General features: G+C 36.9%; 1 protein-coding gene across 1 annotated transcript in view; it reads right to left on the bottom strand.

Moving 5' to 3' along the window:
• Positions 1-19045, bottom strand: part of TMEM67 (transmembrane protein 67) — an 85563-nt gene extending 66518 nt beyond the window's left edge. Inside the window, exons 1-7 of the mRNA XM_020972890.2 lie at positions 18751-19045; positions 16160-16245; positions 13989-14082; positions 11344-11443; positions 10092-10161; positions 9914-9988; positions 4191-4253 (exon numbers count right to left, since the gene is read on the bottom strand). Of these exons, the coding sequence (XP_020828549.1) occupies positions 4191-4253; positions 9914-9988; positions 10092-10161; positions 11344-11443; positions 13989-14082; positions 16160-16245; positions 18751-19024 (762 nt within the window). The 5' untranslated portion in view covers positions 19025-19045. The remainder of the gene's footprint in view (positions 1-4190; positions 4254-9913; positions 9989-10091; positions 10162-11343; positions 11444-13988; positions 14083-16159; positions 16246-18750) is intronic.
• Positions 19046-24714: the final 5669 nt, after the last annotated feature.

Raw genomic sequence — 24714 nt, 5'->3', positions numbered from 1 at the left:
AGGAGAACATTATACACAGTTAACAGCAACACTGTGAGATCACCAACATCATCAACTATGATAGACTTAGCTCTTCTCATGATCCAAGACAATTTCAAAAGACTCATGATGAAAAATGCTATCCACATCCAGAGAAAGAAAGAGTCTGAATGCAGATCGAAGCATACTATTTTCACTCTTTTTTTCTTTTGTTCTTTCTTTCTTGTGCTTTTTCCCTTTTGTTCTGATTCTTCGTTCACAAAATGATTAATGTGGAAATATGTTTAACATGATTGTACATTTATAACCTACATCAGATTGCTTACTTTCTTGGGGAGCAGGGAGAAAACAGAGGGAGGGAGGGAGAAAAATTTGGAACTCAAAATCTTATAAAAATGAATGTTGAAAACTATCTTTGCATATAATTGGAAAAAATAAAATACTATTAAGTGGAAAAAAAACCCAAATAGGGTCACAAAGAGTTGGACAACACTGAAAAATGAATGAACAAGTCTTACTGAACTTTTGGGTTTTTTGCTATTTTTTAGTTTTTTAAGGGATGACCCTCTGGGCATAGACAGGAAGAAGGATGCAATGGAAAACGTGATGACATAAAAATTGAAGATATTGTTTTATAAAAAATGGAATAGATTTCAGAAATAATCAGGATGTATTAGTTTTGTTACATTCTACCCTGGCTGGACCACATCTTAAATACCTTCTTCAGTCCTGGGTGTCACAGTTTAAGAAGGGCACTGATAAGCTAGAGAGCACCCATGTAACAATAACCAGGATGATGAAGGACCTTGAGTCCATGTCATAAAAAGAAGAACCAGAGAATGTTTAGCCTAGAGAAGACCAAGGGAGAACATGATAGCTGTCTTCATATATCTAAAGGGTAGTCAGTGGTAAAAGAATTAAACTTGTTGTGTCTGGCCTTAGAGAGCAAAACCAAGAGCAGTGGGTGAAAGTTATAAAAAGGCAAATTTAAGTTTGATGTCCTCAGGAAACTCTCCCTAGCAATAAGAGGCTTAGGAGGTTCTGGGTTACCCCTCACTAAAGGTCTTCAAGAAGAGAATCAGATATATTTTTAGTGAGGATTCCTTTTGGTTATGTCTGGGTCTACCTGGCCATTAAGGTCCCTGCCAACTCCAAATATCTGTGACACTTTTATCCTGAGTGTCCTCTTCTCCATGCCCATGAAGCTATCATTCAGCATCTCCTCCTTTCACAGTCAAACAACTAGAAAAAGTGGTCCACATTCATGGCTTCAATTGCCTCCCTTCCCACTCACTTTTCAGTACATTTTAATATAGCTTCTCACCACACTGACTTACTGAAACTACTCTATCTAAGGTTACTAAAGCTCCCATAAAAGCTAAAACCAGTCCTCATTTTACTTGGTTTCTCTATAGCTTTTCTATTGTGACTCACGTCTCCTTCCTGGACACTTTCTCTTTCTATGGCTTCCAGGACACTCCTCTCTTTTGGGTTTCCTCATAACTCTCTATTACTGCTCCTGCTCCTTTTCTGGATTATCATTCTGCCCCTAGCCATTAAGCACAAGTGCCCTTCAAGGCTCTGTCCTGGGCCCTCTTCTCTCTATACTGTTCTTGGTCTCTCATCAGCTCCCATAAGTTTATCATCTTTTTGCAGACGATTTCCAAATGAACCTATCCAGCCTTACTATTTGTCCTCAACTCCAATCTCATATTAGAAATCGCCTCCTCAATGATCTAACTCAATGTCCCACAAATATCTCAAATTCAACATTTCCAAACTAGAATTCACATTTCCCCTTAAACTTACTCCTTCACCAAGCTTCTCCATTTCTATTGCTAGCTCTATCACCCTTCCAGGCACCTAGGTTCATGACTTTGGAATCCTTCTTGACTCTTGCCTCTCTCTCGTGCCATACTCAATCAACTGCTACATTTTGTTGATTCTACATCTATAACATGTCTTGAATCTCTCCAACCTCTCCTAATTCAGACCCTCATCAACTAGGGCACTCAAGTGGCACAGAAGATAGAGCTCCAAAACTGGAGTCATAAAGATCTAAGTTCAAATCTGACCTTAGATACTTCCTAGCTGTGTGACCCTGGGCAAGTCATTTGACCTGACTCAGTAAACTGTAGAATAAGGATAACAATAGCACCTACTTCGCAGGGTTGCTGTTATGATCAAATAAGATCATATTGGCAGTATTTAGTACAGTGCCTATCACACAGTAGGTGCTTAATAAATGCACGTTCCTTTTCCTTATCCCTCTTACCTAGACTATTGGAACAGTCTCCTAATTAGCCTCTCTACTTCTAGTCTATCCATTCTCCAATTCATTCTCCACACAGCTGCCAAAATGTTATTTCTAAAAAATGGATCTTACCACATTATTCTCTTACTAAAATCTTCAGTGGCATCCTATTGCCTGTAGAATAAAAGAAGAAATACTCCGCCTAGATTTTAGAGAGCCCTCCACAATATGGCTTCCATCTTCTCCTCCCATCTTATTTCATATAATTCCTCTTCACTGACTTTCCATTACAGTCAAATCTGCCTGCCAGCTATTCCCATGAATGAGAGTTCTTCTTTCTAGGCAATGTCTCTCATTGGAGGGGAACACTTAGCAGCCTTTTCAAAAGATCCTTCAGGTCTGAGATTCCCTTCTCTCTCCCCTCATCATCATTTGCTAGAATTCCCAAAGCATAACTCAGCTGTCACTTCTACTTGAAGACTTCCCTAATCTCCCCCACACAGTGGTAGAATGTAAGCTCTTCGAGGTCAAGGACATTCTTTTTTTTTTTTTGGTCTTTTTATCTCCAGTACTTAATACAGTATCTGGCACAAAGTAAAAACTTAATAAAAGTTTAGCTGATTTTCAAAAACTGCACAATGATTCCTTATTTTCAAATGTTCATTTCTTTAACACCTGGTAATGTTATATAGTTGTGAATCATGGAACATAATAATTTTGAGAGAATTAAAATTGCAAATAACCTAAAGGACAAGAAGAAGATAAATCATGGGATTGAGAAGTAAACACTCTATAAACAATAACTTACACTATTACTGAAGATATGTATCACTAGAATGTAGTAAGAACTTTGGTGTCTCCAATATATTAAAAAAAACAAAAGGAGGGCCTTTAGTTGAACAGATCCTCTATATGATATTTATGGGAAGAAATAAACCAGAATTATACACGATAAGAAAGCATTAGGGATTGAATGGGTTATGATTTACATCCACTGATGGGGTACTCACATTGATGAAAAACAAATCAATAAAAATAACCTCTTAGACTATATAAAGGACATACATAAAATATTTAATCAACATGCAGAACTCTTGGTATGGAAACTCTCGAAATGTAAGTCACAACACATCTATGCTGGCAGATGGGTTCTACTGGGTTGTTTGAAGGAAAAACTTCAGCAACTTGACCAGGGTTATATAATGTCAAAGGCAGGATTTGAATTCTGGTCTTCCTGACTCCATGCCTAGCACTCGACCAAGCCATAACTGTTCATATGTCTGTGAAAAGATTTATTTTAAAAATTGAAAAATGTTTAAGAGGCAGCACGGAGGTATGGCTAGAGAGCTGACCTCAAAGTCTGAGCAACAAGTGGTACAAATCCTGCTTCTGACACACAATGGCTATTTGCCCCAAGCAAGTCACTTAATCTCACAGTGCTCCACAAAATTCTCTAAGATTATACTTTGCAAAGAAAGTGCCAACACAAATTGGCAACAAGAGTTTTCTCATCTGGGAGCTGTCTCTATCAATGAAATCATAGATCTAGTCTCTAGTCTTGTTTTAATAACTCAAAAATATAATAAAAACTAATACTAAACAAAAGCTTACATAATTAAATTTAAAAGAAATTATCAAATACAACATATTTTAAAGAATTGAAAATAAGTCACATGTTTAATAATTTGATATTCATTTGCTTGAAAAATCATAATAATTTTAGCTGGAATTATGAACATCTGTAAGCAAATCATGAAATAATTTATCCTCTTGAAAATTCAAACTGAGTAATCTTGAAGGTAATATATATGGATATTAAACAAAAATTTTCTTAAATTTTTCTATCAATAAATCAGAAACCATTCACTTGTTCAGTACAAAAGCACTGCTTTTTCATCAGAAAAAAAGTGATACAATTCATAACATTTAATGATAAATTTTTAAAAATTGAACTCACCCAACAAGCAGCTGCTACTGATTGCAAATATTCTGAAAACCACTCTGAATTAAGTGATGCACCCTGTAAACAACAAAAAATGAATTTTTATTTAAACATTAAAAGGAAATTATTTCTACTTAAAAGGACTAGTTCTTCTTAACATGTACTTTTGAATGGGGAAGAACTCACATTATCTTTTCAATGCTAGTAAAAAATTAATTCCAAAGATTACATAAGGTTTTTTCCTTCATTTAATTAGATTGTAGAATCAAATCCTAGGATTTCTGGATCAGTCCTATGTCTTATATTAGATAACAGTACCATGCAGCACTATCATACAGTAAACCTTCGATATATAAAGACACAAAGAAAGTCAAACATTTCATGAGCATCTACTATGTACAAGGCACAGCTTTAGTGAACAGGACATTTCCCATCTTTATGAAGTCAAGAAGGTGCTAAGCCAACTTTTTTTTTAAAAGCTAGTAACCTAATTAGGCTGAAACATAAGAAATGTTCTAAGAGAAATAATATGAGTTAACTCTATAAAAGTGGAAGTCTTTAAATATCAGGCTTACGAATCTGTATTTTTGTCCTAGAGAGAAGCACTGATTATTTCCATGCTGAGAAGTAACATGTTCACCTTTGCCTTAAAACACATGAGACAAGGAAATCAAGTAGGAGGTTATGACAACCATCTAGCTAAGAAGTAATGAGAGTGGTGGCCTTGGGAAAGGAGTAGTAACAGATGTAAAAGACGCTGTAGATGCAGAAGTGGCAGAACTTGCCACTTAACTGAATATGAGTGGGAAGGGAAAGGAAAAGAGTCATGCTAGGAGGTTGCTGGCTGCCATAAACCAAAACAAAACAAACAAAAAAAACCCTGGGAGAATTTGGAGGAAAATCAGGTTAAGGAGGAAATGATAAATTAATTTGTGGACACACTGTGTTTGAAGTACTTAGCAATTCATCCATGCAGAGGAGATGTACATCAGGCATTAGTTTCTGGACCAATGGGACCTGAGGGCTTAGAGAAGAGCTACAGACAGTGAAAACTGATTAGAGGTAGTGTTTCAATATTGTGAAACTTTATTCAAATTAAAATACCAAATCTGGAGAACCTTCACATTCTTTACTTACATCCTAGGGCTTTACCAATGATTAATGTCCAACTATAAATAGTTTAAAAGAGAAGATTTTTCTTAATACTTTGTAGAGAAAGGGGAAAATGTACTAGCAATTTTGTAGTGATCGATTCTCATCACTAATTAAAGAAAAAACAGCATACTTTCTAAAGAAAGGATTGAGATTCTCCCACAAAGTAGAAAACTATCATGAATGAAACTGTTATGACACAAAGGGAAACAATTTCAAAAGTTATAAAAATATGAGTTATCTGAAGAGACTGATATGCATGCACAAAGAAATCTGAAACTAACTCAGATTTTCAAGAGATACGTACAGAATACGGTTGTGGTACAGTCCTGTAAAAGTAGTGTCAAGAATACTAAAGCTTAACATAAGCTGAGTAAAAGGTGGATAGCTAATGACAGCAAAAAGGTTTTTTGTTGTTATTGTTTTGTTTTGTTTTTTAATATGTGAGCATTGTCAGTCTTTGACCAACTGATTTCTATCTTGCTAGTGGATGTAGTCACAGATAACAAAGGATAGATAGCAGAGGTATTCACATGCTTTCCTCCCTCCCTAGCCCTAGAATTTTATTTTTGTTTTGTTTTTCAATTAAGAAAAATTATTTTTCTCCCTTTTACATCTTTCATTATTGAGAAATTTTTTTAAAAATTCTTGCAATAAATATGCATAGCCACATAAAACAAATTCTCCCACTGAGTATATAGCAGGTATTAAATTAACTGTAAAAATTATCTGTGATCCCTTTATGAAGTAGGGGCATGTCTCTTGAGTCAAATCAGAACAATAAACAATGGCACTGACCAAAGAATAACTGACCATATCCCAAGGTAACTCTTTAGTGATAGTGGAAGAGTTCAAGAGAAAGGAGTTTAAGTGAGTCCAGTTGGGAGCCAGACCAAAGTGGAATCCAGGTCCTTATGAGATGTGTAGATGCATAAAGTTGTAGAGAGGGAGGCTAAGAGAAGCCAGATGGAATTAGAAGAGTTGAAGCAGTAGCACTGGCAGGGGCTGGGACACCAGGAATGAGACTATTGTGGTCCTATCAAGCACAAGAAATGTTGGAATGGACATTCTGAGAGAAAGAAGATGAACAATAAGGAATAAGATTGCTGCTAAATGAGATGATGATAATTGCTTTTTCTACCAAGAAGAATTAGAAAGGACAGAACAAGAAAGGCTAATAGAGAACTGATCCATGAGTAAGGAAATAGTAAGAAAGCACATTCTGAGTCAGATGAACTACTTCCTTGTGTACTGAAGGAATCAAAGGAAGTGACTGTTAAGTTAAATAATGTTATTTTCAAAAATTAGGGTGAGGGGCAGCTAGGTGGCGCAGTGACTAGAGCTCTGGCCTTGGAGTCAGGAGGACTTGAGTTCAAATCCAGCCTCACACACTTAACACTTACTACCTGTGTGACCTTGAGCAAGTCACTTAGCCCTGACTGCCTAAGCAAAAAACAAACAAACAAACAAACAAAGGTGAATAGAGAAAGTAGAAAATATTGCCTCCATTTTCAAAAAAGGGAAGAGAAAAGTCTACAACTTTTAGGACAATAAGCCTGACTTTGATTCAATAACAGATTATTAAAGACATCATTAGTAAACATCTAGAAAAGGAGTTGGTGATCACAAAGAACTAGGCTTCATTAAGAACTTGGCCATGTCAGATTAAATGCAGTCCGTTTTTTGTCAAGGTTTATATCATGCTATTTTTGTGCAAATGACAGAAAGATCTGGCAACATGAGAGTATAATGGGAGGGACCTGCTACTGATTGAATGGTCAGATTCGAATAGTTCAGCATCAACTTAGAAAGAGGTCTCCAGTTGAATGTCCCAGGTATCTGCCCTTGGCACTGTGCTAGTTAATATTTTTATCAAAGACTTGGATAAAGATATATATGACATACTGACTAAATCTGCTGATAACCTAAAGCTGGGAAGAGTAGTTAAAAAGATCCAAAAAGATTTTGATGGGCTAGAATAATAGGCTGAATTTATTAAAATGCTATTTAATAGGGAAATGAATAATTAGACAGTAGTTTGTCTAAGGCATTTTTCAGAAGAAATCAAAGCTATCTATAGTCATTTGAAAAAAGTGTTCTAAATCATTATTGATTAAAGAAATGCAAATTAAAACAACTTTGAGGTACCACTTCACACCTATCAGATTGACTAATATGACAGAAAAGGAAAATGACAAATGTTGGAGGGGATATGGGAAAATTGAGACACTAATGCAATGTTAGTGGAGTTGTGAACTCATCCAACCATTCTGGAGAGCAATTTGGAGCTATGTCCAAAGGGCTATACAACTGTATACCCTTTGACCCAGCAATACCATAATACAAAGAGATTAAAAAAAAAAAGGAATATCTATAGCAGCTCTTTTTGTGGTGGCAAAGAAATGGAAATTGAAGGGATAACCACCAATTAGGGAATGGCTGAATAAGCTGTGGTAAATGATTGTGATGGAACACTAATGTGCTATAAGAAATGATGAGCAGAATGCTTTCAGAAAAACCTAGAAAGACTTACATGAAATGATGCAAAGTGAAGTGAGCAGAAGCAGGAGAACACTGTACACAGTAACAGTAATATTATACAATGATCAACCATGAATGACTTAGCTAATCTCACTAATACAGAGATCCAAGACAATTCTGAAATTGCCAAAAAATGCTATCCATCTCCAGAGAAAGAACTGATAGAATCTGAAAGACTGAAGCATACTGATTTTTTTACTTTCCTTTTCTTGTGGTTTTTTTGTCAGTGTTTTCTTTCACAACATGACTAATATGGAAAAATGTTTTGCTTGAATACATATGTATAACCTTTATCAAATTGCTTGCCTTCCCAGTGAGAAAGGAGAAGGTTAAAAGTGTGAGAGAATTTGGAACTCAAATTTTTTTTAAAAAGGCAGGAATAAAATTATTTTTACATGTAATTGGAAAAAAAATAAAAGTTAAAGCCACCCTATATTACATGAAAGGAGGCTTTGACTGCAGGAATGAGAAGGTGATAATACTATTATACTCTGCCCTGGTTGGACCACATACGGACCACTCAACTATTCAGTTATAGGCATCCCAGTTTACAAAGGGTATTGATAAGCCGGATAGCCTCAAGAGAAGCACAGCTAATATGCTGAAGGGCCTGACTACACAGACAATATCAGACGAAGGAACTGAGAACATTTAGCTTGAGAAAAAGAAGGGTCATGACAACTGTCTTAAAGTATTTGAAGCTGTCATGAAGAAAAGGAACAAAAGCTTATTCTGCTTGGCACCAGAGGTGGAACAATGAACAACAGCAGAATCAGAAAGAGGCAAATGTAGTCCTGGTCTAAGAAAAACTTTCTAACAATGACAGCTACACAAAGCACAATGAACTGCCTCAGGAGAAAGAGGGTTCCCCTCAAGGAAGTCTTCAAGTAAAGGAGGCCACTTGCTGGTTATTTTACAGTAGAGATTCTTTCCAGGTGGAGAAGAAACTAGATGGCACCTGAGATCTTTCCCAATTTTCAAATTCTGTGATTATGGACTGTAACAAATCAGAGCAGGAAGGACATGTTCTAACGATGGGAACAGAACAGTGAATACAAATAACATTAAAGAGCAGATGAGATGACATTAACTACAATGCTCAATCTTAGTTGCAGAGAACAGATGATGAGGTATACGGTCTTCCTCTTATCTATATGTTGCTAGACAGTCACTGTTATTCGGCTTTTTAAAGTATTTTTCTTTGTAACAAAGGACAGGATGTAACATGTTAAATGATCATGACACAAAAGACAAAAGGCATTAGAAACCTTAAAAAATAAATTTTAAATCACTAAATTTTAAATCAAACCACTTTAAGATACAACTATATTTTAAATGCTTAAATCAAACATCAAAACATCAAAAATCAAACATCAAAAGAATATTAAGTGACTCAAATATATACAGATCTAAAGAAATAAAATAAAAATAAAAAGCTGGTAACATCCACATTGTGTGATGACTAACTTTGATAGACATCTCTTCTTAGCAATACAAGGATCTAAGACAACTCCAAAAAACTCATGATGGAAAATGCTATCCATATCCAGAGAAGGAACTATAGAGTCTGAATGAAGATAGAAACATATTATATATGGTCTCTCTTTTTTTTTTTTGTTTCTTCTTTCTCATAGTTCCTCCATTGGTTCTAATTCTTTTTTACAACATGACTAATCCGAAAATAGTTTAATATGAATATATATGTAGAGCCTATATCAAATTACACGCTGTCTTGAGGTGGGGCAAGGGGAGGGATAGGGAGAAAATTTGGAACTTCAAATCTTATGGAAATGAATGTTGAAAACTAAAAATAAATAAATAAGCTTTTTTTAAAATAAAAAAAAATAATAAAAATCTACAGATTTGAAAGAACAACTGCAAATTAGTGATTCCCCAAGACATCATTCTAATGTTTCTTAGCAGTTAAGTCTATATTTAAATTAACTTGAACATAAATGTTGCTAAATTTGGTCCCAATATAATTACTAACTAAATAGAAATTAAGAATGTTTAATACCAAAAGAACAAAAAATTAAAACACTTACAAATTGTCCATAATGCCAAGTTGTGACTGCTTGTGGAGGGAAATTTCGTTTGCTGTTGAAACATAATCCACCTGTCTTTGTTAACAATTAAGCAACAGAAAAACTTCAGTTAGTAAAAAGGTATAAATTATTTGATAAAACTATGTATTATATTAATTATTATACTTTTTTCCCTTACTAAAATGGCACGTTCTGAACATGTACAGGACTTTGTTGTATTGATGAATGTTGGTTCACATCTGACGCACCTATGTAATAGAACCCACACAAAAAAATTAAAGCATATTCACAAATGATAAAAGTATTAATGTAAGAGTCACCCTCCTAAATGATAAATCAAAATAAACCAGCTCAAGTCAGAAGTTACTATATCTTAAATAAAGCAAATTTGAAATTTTGACCAGAAACAAACCTGTTCTTTGCAAATTGCACAGTGCTATGTGACACAGTTCAGAACTGATAACAAATGTTAGGTAAATTAATCATTCAAATGGTTTTTAAAAATCAGTGATAAAATACACCAAAATCAAATTCTATGAGTTTTTAGTTTCTAGTCTACTGTTGTTTTCCGTTTTTCATGGTATCTGCCATAAAGCTGGAGTTCTTAACCTTTTTTTGTATCACAAATCCCTTTGAAAGTCTGATGAAGCCTATGGATCCCTTCTCAGAACAATATTTTAAAGAGTATAAAATAAAATACATAGTATTATAAAGAAAATTAATTATAATAAAATATAGTTATCAAAATAAAATTTCTAAAAAGTTCTTGGATTCCAGGTTAAGAATTTCTGCCAAAAAGCTGACAAGAGTACCTAAACCTAAAAAGAAACTTCCTTCCCAATATACTTTTCTAACTTGAGACAGGGCTATCCAGTGCCCAAAATAAGAGGAAATTAATGCCAAGGAAGTGAGAGAAGAATTAGAAAAGGTAAAGAATCAGGAGGCAGTTCAAGAAGTTTGGTCTATCATGATAAAATCAGGTTGTTATATAAGGAAAAGCCCCTATCTCAAGCTTCTAACAGATAAAAAGCTGTATCTGGGAACACGTACTTTTGCTTCTTCTTTTCTTTTCTTTTCTTTCTTTTTTTTTTTTTTGCTTTTTTGTGAGGAAGTCAGAGTCAAGTGACTTGCCCAGTCAAGTGAGGCCGTATTTGAACCCAGGTCCTCTTGACTCCAAGGCTGGAACTCTATCTACTGTGCCACCTAGCTGTTCCTGTACTTCAGCTTCTTAAAAAAGATGTCCAAATAGGGCCAAAATTAAACAATAAAAATTATTCTTTTACACACTCAAAGGACTATTCTGAAGAGCAAATGAGACACATAAAAAAGAACTTTTAAAAATACAAAACTGGTTAAAACGTAGGTTATTAGTATCCTCAACTTAGTCAAATTTATTTCTAAAATTCAAAAGCCCCCATCATGTAACTTACCTATTTCCAAATATATTTGCTGCTGAGAAAGAGTTTTCATTTCCATCACAAAGTATACAATTTGCTTCAGAAAACAACTTTCCGTTAGTATCTCGTTCCACTACATAATTTAAAAATAAAATTAAAATGTAATATGTAAATGTGATTTATTTCACAAACAAGTCTTTTCTTTATTAAAAAAGTATAATACCTACTTGCAACTATTCTCCAATGAATGGGCTTTTATGGATACAGACATATAAACAAAAATAAGTACAAAAGATTTTTTTTCTACTTTAAAAATTTTTCCTTTGGCCTTCAAAACTCTCTAAAATAAGTAATACTAATAATAAGGGATGAATCAGTAGATTGCTAAATTTGAAATAAATTTCTTCCACTTCTATTACCTGATTGGTGTTTAAACATGTCTGTGTTGTATGATACCCTGTGAAGAATACTCAACTATGCTTAATTATAAATCAATGCCTTATCAAAAATGATTAACTTTCAGTTGACCATTAAAAAATAGCTGCTCCTAAATTTTTCCATAGGTTTAGATAATTAGCCAACTACCAGTTTTAAGTCCCTCTTGATCTTCTAAAATAGCACCCAAAGTCAATTGTCAATCCCTACCCGAGCTATTTAAAATTATTTTATCATCATATTGACTCTGACACTACCATCGCCCTACTGCACACCCTCCTCACCTCATACCTGGATTATTGCAATAGCCTTCTGGGAGGTCTGCTTGCCTCACATGTCTCCTCAATCTAGTCTATCCTCCACTCAGCTATCAAAGAGATCTTCCTAAAGCACAAGTCTGACTCAATATTCCAGTGGCTCCTTAACTCCAGGATAAAATATAAAATTTTATTTAGAATTTAAAGGAAACTTGCCCCTTCCCCTCATTCCACTACTTTTCCAGTTTTCTTATTATCCTTTCTTGCCATCCCTGTATTGATTATCTCCAATTTAACCTGTATATATTTTATTTGCACCTAGTTGTTTGCATGTTGTTTTCCCCATTAGATTGAGCTCCTTGAGAGCAGGAACTGTTTTTTTGGCTTTCTTTGTGTCCCCAGCACTTAGCACAGTACTATACAGTACGTACTTAATAAATATTTACCATCAAATGAAAAAGTCAGATCAGATAAATCTCAAGGATTACTCTCTCATCTCTAAAATTCTATTAAAAAGTATGTCTTTTCCTCTACTGAAATTGAGTATCAAAATGACAATATATACAAATACTAAAAATAAGTGTTAAAATGTATCTGCTTAAGAGTTTACTTTTTTTTTTGGCTAGGCAATGGGGTTAAGTGACTTGCCTAGGGTCACACAACTAGTAAGTGTTATGTGTCTGAGGTCGGATTTGAACTCAGGTTCTCCTGAATCCAAGGCCAGTGCTTTATCCACTGTGCCACCTAGGTGTTCCAAAAGCTTACTTTAAATAATGACAATAGCTAGTAGCATTTATATAGTGCTTTAAGGTTTGCAAGGTGTTCTGTATAGATTGTCTTTTTTATCTTCACATCAAGTCTCTTAGGCAGGTGTAGTCGTCTTCATTTTAGAGTTGAGGAAACTGAGGTTAAAAGAGATTAAATGATTTAACCAGGATCACACAGCAAGGAGGTGACTAAACCAGGATTTGAACTCAGGTCTTCCTGATTCCAAGTCCAGTGCTCCATTCACTACACCATGTTTAAAAAAAAATTTCAGACTAAATTGTAGTAAAACTTGAGATACTTGGCACTGCTCTATGCTACAGTGGGGAATCAATTCTCTTCTTCTCTCCTCACCTCTACCTGTCACTGATTTGCTAATCTCTGAAAGCAACAATAATACAAGTAGCTATAATGTTGAAAGAATTTCTAGGGCCAAAATAGTAGCCAAAGTGGTGCTTCCTTGATGAAGAGCCATGGTTTTGCTGATTCTTCAAACTTGTAGCTGTCCCTAAGAGGCAAGTGCAGTATGGCACAGAAAGAGTGTCATTTTCAACTCCAGGTCCCATAGCCAAATCTTGGCAGAGCACCAGAGGGCAGAAAGGGTTTTTGTTTGACTGTTTTGTTTTGTTTTTAAATAGTAGAAAAAAAAAACGTGACTTGTTGATTCTTTTCTTTGAGGGGCATCTATATTTTGCCCTTACCCTGATAGAGTTTTAAGGAATCTCAGTTACATCGTAGTAAACAATTAACACAGCTGAAACAGATTTAGTAATAATAGTAGCAACAGTGTTAATAACACCACTACAGTAGTTGTTACAGCATCATTCTGCTGGCCGTTGCCTTGGTTACCTTAGACATGTTCTTTCATTTGATTCACTTAGATTCATCCAGGGCTGTGTGCCTGATCATTTATGACAAAATTCTAGAACATATGATCAAAGTGGCTTGTGAATATTTAAGAACAGAAGCAGTGATCATGGAAAGTCAGTATGACTTCATCAATAGGTTGTGCCATATGAACCTAATGTAGGAGACTGCTCTGAGGGAAACTAGGAATTCTATGCGGCAGAGTAAGGACAGAACATATTCTAGACAAAGGCAACCATCTGTACATAGGCAAAAAGATAGGAAAGAGAACATCAAATTTGATCAGCTTACTGATACAAAAGAGGGTTAAATACATAATCATTAGTATTGCTTTATCTAGAATCTATTCCTTACCTAAAATATGATCAGTGGGGCACTGGCATTTTCCTTCTGCAGTGAGACCACTGGGACAAGAAATACAATTCCAGCCATCCTCAGTAACTCCTCTCTGAGTAACAGAACATATTTTTAAAAAATTTTTTGTACCAGTCTAACTTACAATATCTCCATCAATATGTTTATTGCAGACTATATGCTGTTTTATATATACCTATATATGCATACATATTTGAGGAACAAAAGCAGGAACTGAATATGCAAGGAACATTTAAGTATGTAAACTATGTAGTTTATGAGTCTATAAATATATGATGATGATTATTTTTTAAATTCAGGTAATTTTCTCATCCTCATGATTATGTCAAATTGATTCTATAATAAAGTAAAAGGTAAATTTGAATATTCTATTCCATGCTTATGGAAACAAGTGAAATAAAAATACAACAGTACAACCACTCACTGGCTTCAGTATTCTTTAAGTAAAGAATACTGTGTATTCTAAAATAGTGATTCTAACTTGAATCCACTTACTAGGTTCTTAAAAAGTATTTCTTATAGTGCCTTCGCACACTGACATTCAGCATTCCTAAAGAGCTGGACTAAAACCATGGAGAGGGGAGGGCCAGATCTATGATTTCATTGGCATAAGTGGCTCCCTATGAAGAAAAATCCCTTGACCAATACACAACTGCAACTGTTGTGCAACTTAGAGTCTTAACAGAGTCTCAGGAACTGAGAAATTAAGTGACTTGCCCAGTGTCACATAGCTAGTAAGTATCTGAGGACATATATGAACTCAGGTCTTCCTGACTCCAGGCCTCAGGCTCTATCCATTGCACCACCCACCTGCCCTAACTAACCACAGAACAGGGGTCAAAGACAGGGCTCAAACCAAAGTAGTGCAGGCAATGATGCTGGTCCTCTAATCACTATGTAATGCTACCTCTCTTGGTCTAAAATATAACATCTAAAATAAACAAGCACCTGTAATATTAGTATCTAGTGATCCTAAATAAATACTATAAGCATAATTCCACTAGAAAGTGAGCTTCTGGAGAGTAGTGAGTGGTTTTTGCCTTTCTTTGTATCCCTATTGCTCAGCACAGAGTTATGCCTATAGTAAGTGCTTAGTAAGTACTTACTGACTGGCTGACAACACAAACTAGGGCAAGGGAATTTGAAATTTTCTCATAAATATCAACAAGCTCCTAGGTCATAGAGAATACTGACAAAAGCACCATCACTCATTCTTTAAAAAGCATGGAGTTTTTCAAAAAGGCTAGAACTCAGCTCCAAATTCCCCATAAAGCTGTTTGACTGTCATGAAGTTTTTTCAGTGGCCACTCGGAAAAAGAATTCTGGCATGACATCATTGTACATCAGCAGCTACTAATTGTAGTTTCTCTTAATATCTTACCTCATTTGGGCTGATTACTAATGATATTTATTAGAACCAGTCTTTCAGACAATATAAAATTTCAAGATGTATCTTAACTCTATAATAAGGTAGCAATCACAAAAAACCTGTATTTCATAGTACCCAAAATACAAATTTTTTTTATTGAAAATAACTCAATTATCTCAAACTTTCAAAAGCAGAATGTACAATATACAGGAGAGTTTTATTTAACTACAATATTCATTACATACTTATTCTGGATAATTGAATATTCAACATAGTTGTGATTCACCATATAATGAAATCACCAATTTTCAAATAATCATAATAAAACAAAGCATATTTAACACATATCAATTAAACTATATCTATATAACCTAATAGTTCCTTAATTATTCAAGAAGCTACTTCAGGATCTTTCACTGCCAAGTTTATCACTTTGATTACTGTACAATACTGTGGAAGTAAAAGATGTGCACAGGAGATTAGGTTAAAACCATTCTGACTAAAGAACATACTATTTGTATTCAGAACATGAAAAAAAGAAATCCCGTTATTTTAGCTTTTTGCTTAGATTCCAGTTGAAGCAAGAATGTAATATCTAATATAGATTTCTATTTCAGCCATGGTATGTTTGCATAAAATTTAAAATCTTTTATTGTTCCACCAAAGCTAATTCTGATAAAATAGCAATTCTACGAGAAAATAAATTTCACAAATTAAAAGATACTTAAAAGTTGCATTTATTACATTTCTTACAATAAAGTTATGAAAAATTGGTCCATACCATATTCTCTGGGCACTTTTCACAAATAATAGGTCCACCATTATTAGAAACCATCCTAAATCCAGGAAGACATATGCATGAAATCCCTAAAACAAAACAAAACAAACAAAAAATACCAGATTTTTTTGCAATGCTGGAGAAAAAAATAAATGCCCATAATAGAAAAATTAATAGTTATTAAAATAATTGTGACCAATCAATAAAATATCATAGCAAACTTTTATTTACAATTTAAGGGGGCCTGAGAAAATGGTTCAGAGAGGTTCGTGTTCTGATCTACAAACCTATGCTACATCAATTTACATAAGCCCTTTTAAAACTATTTTACTTACATTACCTCTAGGGTGTAACACTAAAGAAAGGTCTCTGGAAGAAATCTGGAATCTGAGCTTGGTCCTACACTATTTCATATGGATGAAGGCATAAATACCAATATATAGGGCAAGGAATAATAAACATACTAGATAAGAGTGAGAATGTAAAATGATCTCAATAAGCCAGAGTAACTTCATCTAATAAAATGAAATTTAATAGGGGCAAATGTACAGCTATACACTTGGATTAAAAAAAATTTATCCCAAAGAGATCAAACAAATGGGAAAAGGACCCACATGTACAAAAATATTCATAGCAGCTCTTTTTGTGGTGGCAAAGAATTGGAAATTGAGAGGATGCCCATCAATTGGGGAATGGCTGAGCAAGTTGTGGTATATGAATGTAATGGAATACTATTGTTCTATAAGAAATGATGAACAGGCTGACTTCAGAAAAACCTGGGAAGACTTTTATGGTCTGATGCTGAGTGAAGTGAGCAGAACCCAGAGGACTTTGTATACAATAGCAGCCACGTTATGCAATGACTAAGAATAAACTGAATCCTTCTCAGCATTACGAGGATCTAAGACATCTCCAGAGGCCTCAGGATGGAAAATGCTGTCCACATCCAAAGAAAGAACTATGGAAGTCGAATCGCTCTCACTTAATTTTACCTTAAGTTGAATTTTGTTTCATCTTTCTGATGGTTCCTCCTATTGGTTTTAATTTTTACTTACAACTTCACTAATGTGAAAATATGTTTAATGGGTATGTAAATGTAAAGCCTATGTCAGATTGTGCGCCGTCTTGGGGGGGGAGAAAAAGGGAGAAAAAATTTTCAACTAAAAGCATATGGAAAAAAAATAAATAAAAAAATAAATAAAAATAAAAAATAAAAATAAAAAGGGAAAGGGAGTTTCCATCGAAAAAAAATTTATTTGTGTAAGTATAGGATGGAAGGAGCCAGGCAGGGAATTGGAGAGAAGTAATTTGTGGGAAAAAAGACTTTGTAGTTTTACTGCATTAAAATCTCACTGAGGCAACAGTGTCATATGACAGGCCAAAAAACTCATGACATCTTTGGCTTAACTGGGAGGCACCCTGTCCCAAATATCCCACTGTGCTAACTCCTGTGGTAATTAGGACATAAAGACTGGCTCTTAAGACAGTAGTTTCACCTGAGGGATGGGGAGAGAAGCAAAGGGTTAAGCTGAGAAAGTAGTCTCAAAGTGAAGCCTACAAGGGTGATAGACAACTTTTTTGGGGGGAAGGGGATAGACAACTTTTTAAAGAATGTTAGCAGCGAAAGGGAGGAAGTTTGGAAGGGTAGCCAGATTGACTTTGATAGATGGTTCAGTGGATAGAGCACCGGCCCTGGAGTCACGAAGCCTAAGTTCAAATCCAGTCTCAGATACCTGACACAAGTTTCCCTGACCACAAAAGTGTTCTTTTAGAAGCACGTTGATACTGACATACAAAATGTCTGTAATAGTCGATTACAACAAATTGCTACCTTGGTGTTCCTGATATTGATGTTGCTGTATTTTCTATAGGAACAGATACAGCCACAGTTCCCGGTCCTGCTGGTTTTGACCCTGCATGTGGAGATCAGGGAAGGTAGGTAGGGAAGTGGATACAGCACCAGGCCAGGAGTCCGGAAGACATGAGTTCAAATGTAGCCTCAGACACTTAACTAGCTGTGTGTCCCTGAACAAGCCAATTTACCCTGTTTGCTTCAATTTCCTCACTTGTAAAATGAGCTATAGGAAGAAATAGCAAACCATTCCCGTATCTCTTGCCAAAAAAAACTCCAGTCACTCAGAGTCGGGACACGACTAAACAACAATGTGGAGATCAAATCTCAACCTGACCGACAGACACTATTTCTCCAACAGCCATTTTCACTTTTTAAGAGACCTTTCAATATTTTAGATTTTTAAAATAATCTTCAAGTAGCTTTCCCAGCCTTAAACCGCACAGAACACTGTAGATTAAGGGTGTGGGTTTCACTGTGCTTAGGGAAGGTAGGTGGGGTGATGCCCGGGATGGAGCAGAAAGCAAGAGTAGACAGCTTCTCCCCTGCCCCACCCCCTTCACTTTAACCCAGTGCAAATTATTAATTCGCACGAGCACTCGGCAAAATAAAGACAGAATAAGCAATTCTCATTCCCTCCACCAGCTTATTTCTGAACCTCCAAACCTGCTCCAGCAGCGGGAGGGGCTGGAAGGCAGGCCTGGGCCCGGGCCCCGACTCTCCCGAGGCTCCGCTCTCTCACCTCGGGAGTCCCGAGTCTGGTTCGCTCCACACGGGACGCAGGACAGGGAGGAGACATCAAAGTACTGGTGGTGATCGCACGTCTCCGGCCGCCGGAAAGGCAGCGAGAAGCGCTGGGCCGCTGGGAGCCCCGGAAGCACCAACGCCACGAGCACAGCCACTGCTGCCGGAGTACCTGGTCCCCTCGGAGCCCAGCCGACAGCCATCGCGGCCCGCGACCCACGCTCAGCCGTCGCCATGGTACTGACAACCCGCGCCCGGCCTGTTGGGCCCATAATGCCCTGCGGCCACGTCGCCCAGCTGATTGGACGGCTCGGCGGCGCGCCCCCTAGCCCACCGCCAGCCCAGAGGATTTTTTTAAGTAGAGAGTGAGGCGGGAACTGGTGGAAAAATTGTAGCGGGATGCGGTTGCTAGGTTACCAGAGGCAGCAGAGAGCTCACGTGACTGGCCCTCCGGACGAGATCACTTGCAGCCGGGGCATCTCTGAGAAGGTTGCCTACGTTGAGACCGTCACCTCCCGGTCTTCTGCCTTTGAATGCCTTCCTTCTGTTGGTTATCTCCAATTTATCCTGTATACTTCGTGTTTGTAGGTACTTGCTGTGTTTTGTCTACGCCATTAGACTGTGAACTACGGGAGAGCAGGGAATGTTTTTTGCCTTTCTATCAGCGCTTATCACAACGCCAGGCACATAGTAGGCATTTAATAAATTCACCTTCCTCCCTTGGTCCTAGGTACTTAGCTTATGTTACTATACAAAATCTGTTATGTATTTTGCTTTGTTTGGCCTTCATAGTTCCGGTTAAAGTAAATACCTGGGTTGAGGATTTCTAGAAAAGTGGTAATCAGGGAGAGGATACAATCGCGAGCCTTATTGGTGTGACACAAAACAAGCAGGCAAACAAAGCATGTACACACACTACGGTAATATAAACAGACAGGTTTGTTCCTACAAGCAAGATACTCACCCCCAACAAGATAGGTAAAAGACAAGTTAAGAAGGGAACACACTCAAACTTGGTATTCAGGTGGCAAGATTATATAACCTAAATATGGTCTTGGTTGAGAACAGGAAATTGCTGTCAGATGTAGGAGGGGGTATTTATTGGTAATCAGACCCTGATGTGGTAAGTAGAAAAGTTCTAGGGGTCCCTTATCACTACCAGGCTAGGAGAACCTCTGGTAGGGGGAGTTTCTTTATCAGGTCCACAAAGTGGTGGGAAGGTGTTAACCAAGCAGAAGGACTCAAGGCCCCAGCAATAGGTCAAGAGTTCATCCCATCAAAAAACTATAAGCTTTATCTACCTGAACTAGAATTAACGGTGGAAAAATACAACTATCTGTTTTGCTTACATATTTCTATGGGCATTAGAACCACTTAACCTAAGTGAATCCATATTTGAATCTTATTATAGTGTGATTTCAAACTATAATCAAACAATATAAAGTTTGTAATTATTACATATTTAAGGAAACATGATACATACTTATTTAGCTATAAAGGCAGTGTTGAAAAATCTCTACTGGCTTGTAAAAGAGCTGGGTTCACATTCTTCCTCTGAAACTTATTGTATGAGCTAGAACAAATCAATTAATCTCTCTGGGCATCATCTATAAAATGAGGAGGTTAAATTAAATGACTTCTAAGGTTCATTCTTATCTCAAAATTTGTCAAAGAGTTCAATATTAGAAAGTGAAAGTCTTTCATCAGTGGAAGTTGTATTAATGAAGAGGCCTTGCTATCTATTTTGCTGTGCTTAGCACAGTGCTTTGCACATAACAAAACCCTTGATAAATGCTTTATTCATTCATTCAATCTATGATCCACAGTAAAGCAGCATAACAGAATTATTGCAATTTTACAGCTAATGGTGTGCAAACTAATGATTTTCAATATATTCGAGATATTAAAAGGACAGATATATGCTTTACGAATACTCCAGGGCTTTTGATCTGTGTTATTTTTATCTTTAAAGTTGTCTTCACTTAACTAGTTGTCCTAATATTATTCATTATGCCAATTATTTTCCTATTGGTAAAACAGCCTTTAATTCATTTTTGTAATCCAACTTCATCATAATGATTAACTTTTTGATATATTATTTCAGTGTCTTTTCCAAAACTTAATTTAATATTTTTGCCCCAGTGTTCATTGTGATAGTGATCTACAATGATTCTTTCCTTCATCTCTCCAAGATTTGGGAATCAAGACCACATTTGTCTTATAAAAAGAGTTTGGTAAAGTATATTATTTCTTTGTGAAATAGTATATACAACAAAGTGATGTGGTCTTTAAATATCTGATAGAATTCACTTTGTAAATCTGTCTGTACCTAGATTTTTTAAAATCTATGGGAGTTCCCTAATACCTTGGTCAATTTCTTTTTCTGAAGTTGGATAATTTAGATTATTTATTGCCTGTTTTCTTTATTTTTGTAACTATTTATTCATTCATTTAGATTTTCAGTTTAGTCACCAAATAATAATAGCAGTTTCTGAACTTTTCCATTTAACTCTCTGCATTTGTTGTAAATCCACCCTTTTCATTTTTTTCATATTATGAGTTAAACCTTGCTCTCATTCTTTTTTAATCAAGTTTATTAATGCTTTATAAATATTATTCGTCTTTTAAAAACTCAGTTCTTTGTTTTGTTATTTCATTAATTCTTTTTAATTATTTTTATCACATCTTTAATTTTTAAATCATCTTATTTTCTCTTTCAGAGATTATTAATGTGCTAGTTTCCTAGGTTCTTAAATTTTATGCTTAATTCCTAAATCTTGTCTTTTAGTACTTTAGTACTATTTTGGGAACATGTGACCAGGGCATTAGTGCAGCAATGTGTACCACTTGCTGTTCTAATCACCTTCATTAATAGGGTATGCACACACATATACACACTTACACACATAGGAACATATATGTGCAGAAACACCATATGCCTCCAACACTGGTAAGACTGTTGATCATAAATTGTTGAGCTATAAAGAACCTTAGAAAACATCTAGACTAACCCCTCATTTTGAATATAAAAAAAACTAAGTCCCAGAGAAGTGAGCTACACACTGTCTGGCATATCACAGATGCTTAATAAATGCTTGCTTTCTTGACTTGTTGCACAGATAACAAAGTGACAGAAATAGGATTTGAATCCTCCTTTAATTCTAGATCAGAGACCCCTTCAGCAAGCCTGTGGACCCCTTCTCAGAATAATGTTTTTAAGTGCAAAATTTTAAATGCCTAGAATAACAAATGAAACCAATTTTATTGAAATGCATTTATCAAGCAATTTTTTAAAACCAGTTCACAGATCCTAGATTAGAACCTGAGTAAGAATCCCTGCTCTAGGTTCTGATGCAGTGGTAGAAATGGCATCAGACCACAGATCAGAAGAACTGTGCTCTAGTCCTGGTTCTTTGACTTACACGCTTTGTGACCCTGGCCCAGGAAGAAGGCAAACTGGCTAGCATGTGGAATACGAGCTCAATCCAATCCATTTCAACAAGCATCAGTAAAGCTCTTAATATATGCCAGGCACTGTGCCAACCAGTGAAGATAAAAAGAGAGAACAAAAAACAGTCCTGGACATTGTTGTTGTTCAGTTGTGTCCAACTTGTTGTGACCCCATTTGGGGTCTTCTTGGCAGAGATACTGGAGTGGTTTGCCATATCATTTTCCAGCTCATTTTATAGATGAGAAAACTGAGGCAAACAGGGCCAAGTGACTTGGCCAGGGTCACACAGCTAGTAAGTATCTGAGGCCAGGTTTAAACTTAAAGAAGATGAGTCTTCCTGACTCCAGATCCAGCACTCTAGCCACTGTGCCACCTTGCTGCCCCACTTGAAGGGACTCATTCTACGGATGTAATTCATAAAAAGGTAAATACGCATCATCATTTGAGGGTGAAGAGAAGGACTAGCAATTGGGGGATGTCAGTAACAAGATATGAAATTAATTACCTTGAAGGAAGTTAGGTCATCATTCTATTCTCTGCCACTTGGCTGGGCATTGATCCTCTGTTTTCCACTGATCATTTTCTTCGAGATCTTTGCTGTGAATCTGTGATGGACATGTGGTTTCTGAACTCTGCGCAGCTTCTGGGTTTCATCTTTTCAGAATGAAATGCTGACATCAGCTCACATGTGCTACGGTACAATGACTAGAAACTTATACATTATAAGAGCAGGCAAAGTCTTTATGTCAAGATACCATTAATGATGAGGTAGAAAAGGGTGCTTGAGGCAGGTGGAGCAAGCAGGACATGAGATAGGAGATGAGATGCAGGGTGTTGATGGGGGCGGGGCCCAAGCCAAGATCTTCGCCCTTTGCCCCAAAAGAGAATCTGACTCACAGGCCTCAGACCCTCATCTCCCTTTGAAAGCCTTAGGCTCCCTTTTGTCTACAGGCTACAGAAAGGCCTTCTCTGGTCTCAAACTGTTCCTTATCGACTTCCTTTATCTCCTTTTGAAAGTCCTAGCCCCACCTTGATTTTGTGCAGATGCCTTTCAAACTTCTGCCTTCCAGTTCCCTCCATTATCTATTCCCATTGTCTATTCAATCTCTCTGACCTCCCCAATTAGAATTCTTACCTAGACCCTTTTCCAACCCCCTTCTCTGGTCACCCAATGTTAACTTTAGTATTTAAGATCCACCTTGGCCCTCATTCAGATGCTGAGAATCTCAAGCCCACAAGGCTGAGAACCTCTCATGCCCGCTTGTCTTTACGGGTGTCACCCAGCTGAGAATCTCAGGCCCACAAGGCTGAGAACCTCTCATGCCTGCTCGTCTTTACAGGCGTCACCTGGTCAATGTGATTTATCACTAATAAACTTTTCCTCTGGCTGAAGAAGATTTGAGTCGAATTCATTCAGCAGGGTACCGCGATCTTGGGGTCCCAGCACCCCAAAAACCCTAGAGCTCTTCAGGTGTGACTAGCCAGAAAAGTGATCAAAGAAGATCTTGCATTGAACTCCCCCTTCTCCCCCCCCCCGACTTACCTGTGTGCTTTCACAAAGCACCCTCAATTCCAGAACAGCTCTTCCCATCCCCTCTCCTGTTCTCTTTGCTTATTGCTTCTGGTATACCTGATATCCCAGGCATTTTGGAGCCATGCTTGGACCTCCCTTTCTCTTGTCCCCTTCCCCGATTCCATAAAATTATATTTAAACCATATGTTTGACCCAGCTAAAGGCCTTTGCCTCCTATGGGAAGCAGGGGCCTCTCTGCTCCCTTAAGCGAGAAGGACCTGCAGCCCATGCTCTGCCTTCCACAAGGAGTAGAGCCCATTGGGGCTCTGCCTCACAGGGAGCAAGCCACTTGGGTGCATCACCCTACTAAATGCCTTTCTTTAAGCTGGAGATTGTCCGAGTGAATTCTTTCATGACACTTCGACCCGCACGACTATTCCTCATCATTTCAAGTAATACCTCGGCCTTCTTAGAGTCCATCCTAAACTCATCACCAATGGCTAAGAGAAGTCTTAAGTGAATTCTTTCACACTTGAACCACTCTCCCAACTCTGACCTCAGCAGTAGGAGATACCTTGTTTTCCATTGTTAAAGCTCAGCAAGCAAGCTGTGCCCTGAGCAGGGCATAACAACAATCCTTTGCTAACCCTATGGATTATCTCAGCTGCAGCAAAATCCCAGAATTGTTTCACACAATTATTGTATTGCTTTGACCAGCATCAGGTGTTCTCTAAGCTCAGACAAGCAGGGGACAAGCTTAGACAAGTTCCGGGGACAAGCTTAGACAAGTTCCGGTCATGAAGCCCTGCTACTAATCAAACTTGTCTCATTGTTGTTGTTACCCCTTATTGTCAGGACTACAGCTCACTGAATAGCCATTAGTATAAGTCTTGAGATCTGCCAACACTGAAGTGGGTTTCCATACTGGAGGAATGGGGTGGGGTGTGGCACATGTGTCTAATTTCCCTCCTTGTTAGCAAGCCATTTCCCTCACTTTG

Source organism: Phascolarctos cinereus, unplaced genomic scaffold (genome assembly GCF_003287225.1).
Source record: "Phascolarctos cinereus isolate Bilbo 61053 unplaced genomic scaffold, phaCin_HiC Scaffold_4;HRSCAF=312, whole genome shotgun sequence".
Lineage (NCBI taxonomy): Eukaryota > Metazoa > Chordata > Mammalia > Diprotodontia > Phascolarctidae > Phascolarctos > Phascolarctos cinereus.
This window is presented reverse-complemented; position numbering and strand designations above follow the sequence as displayed.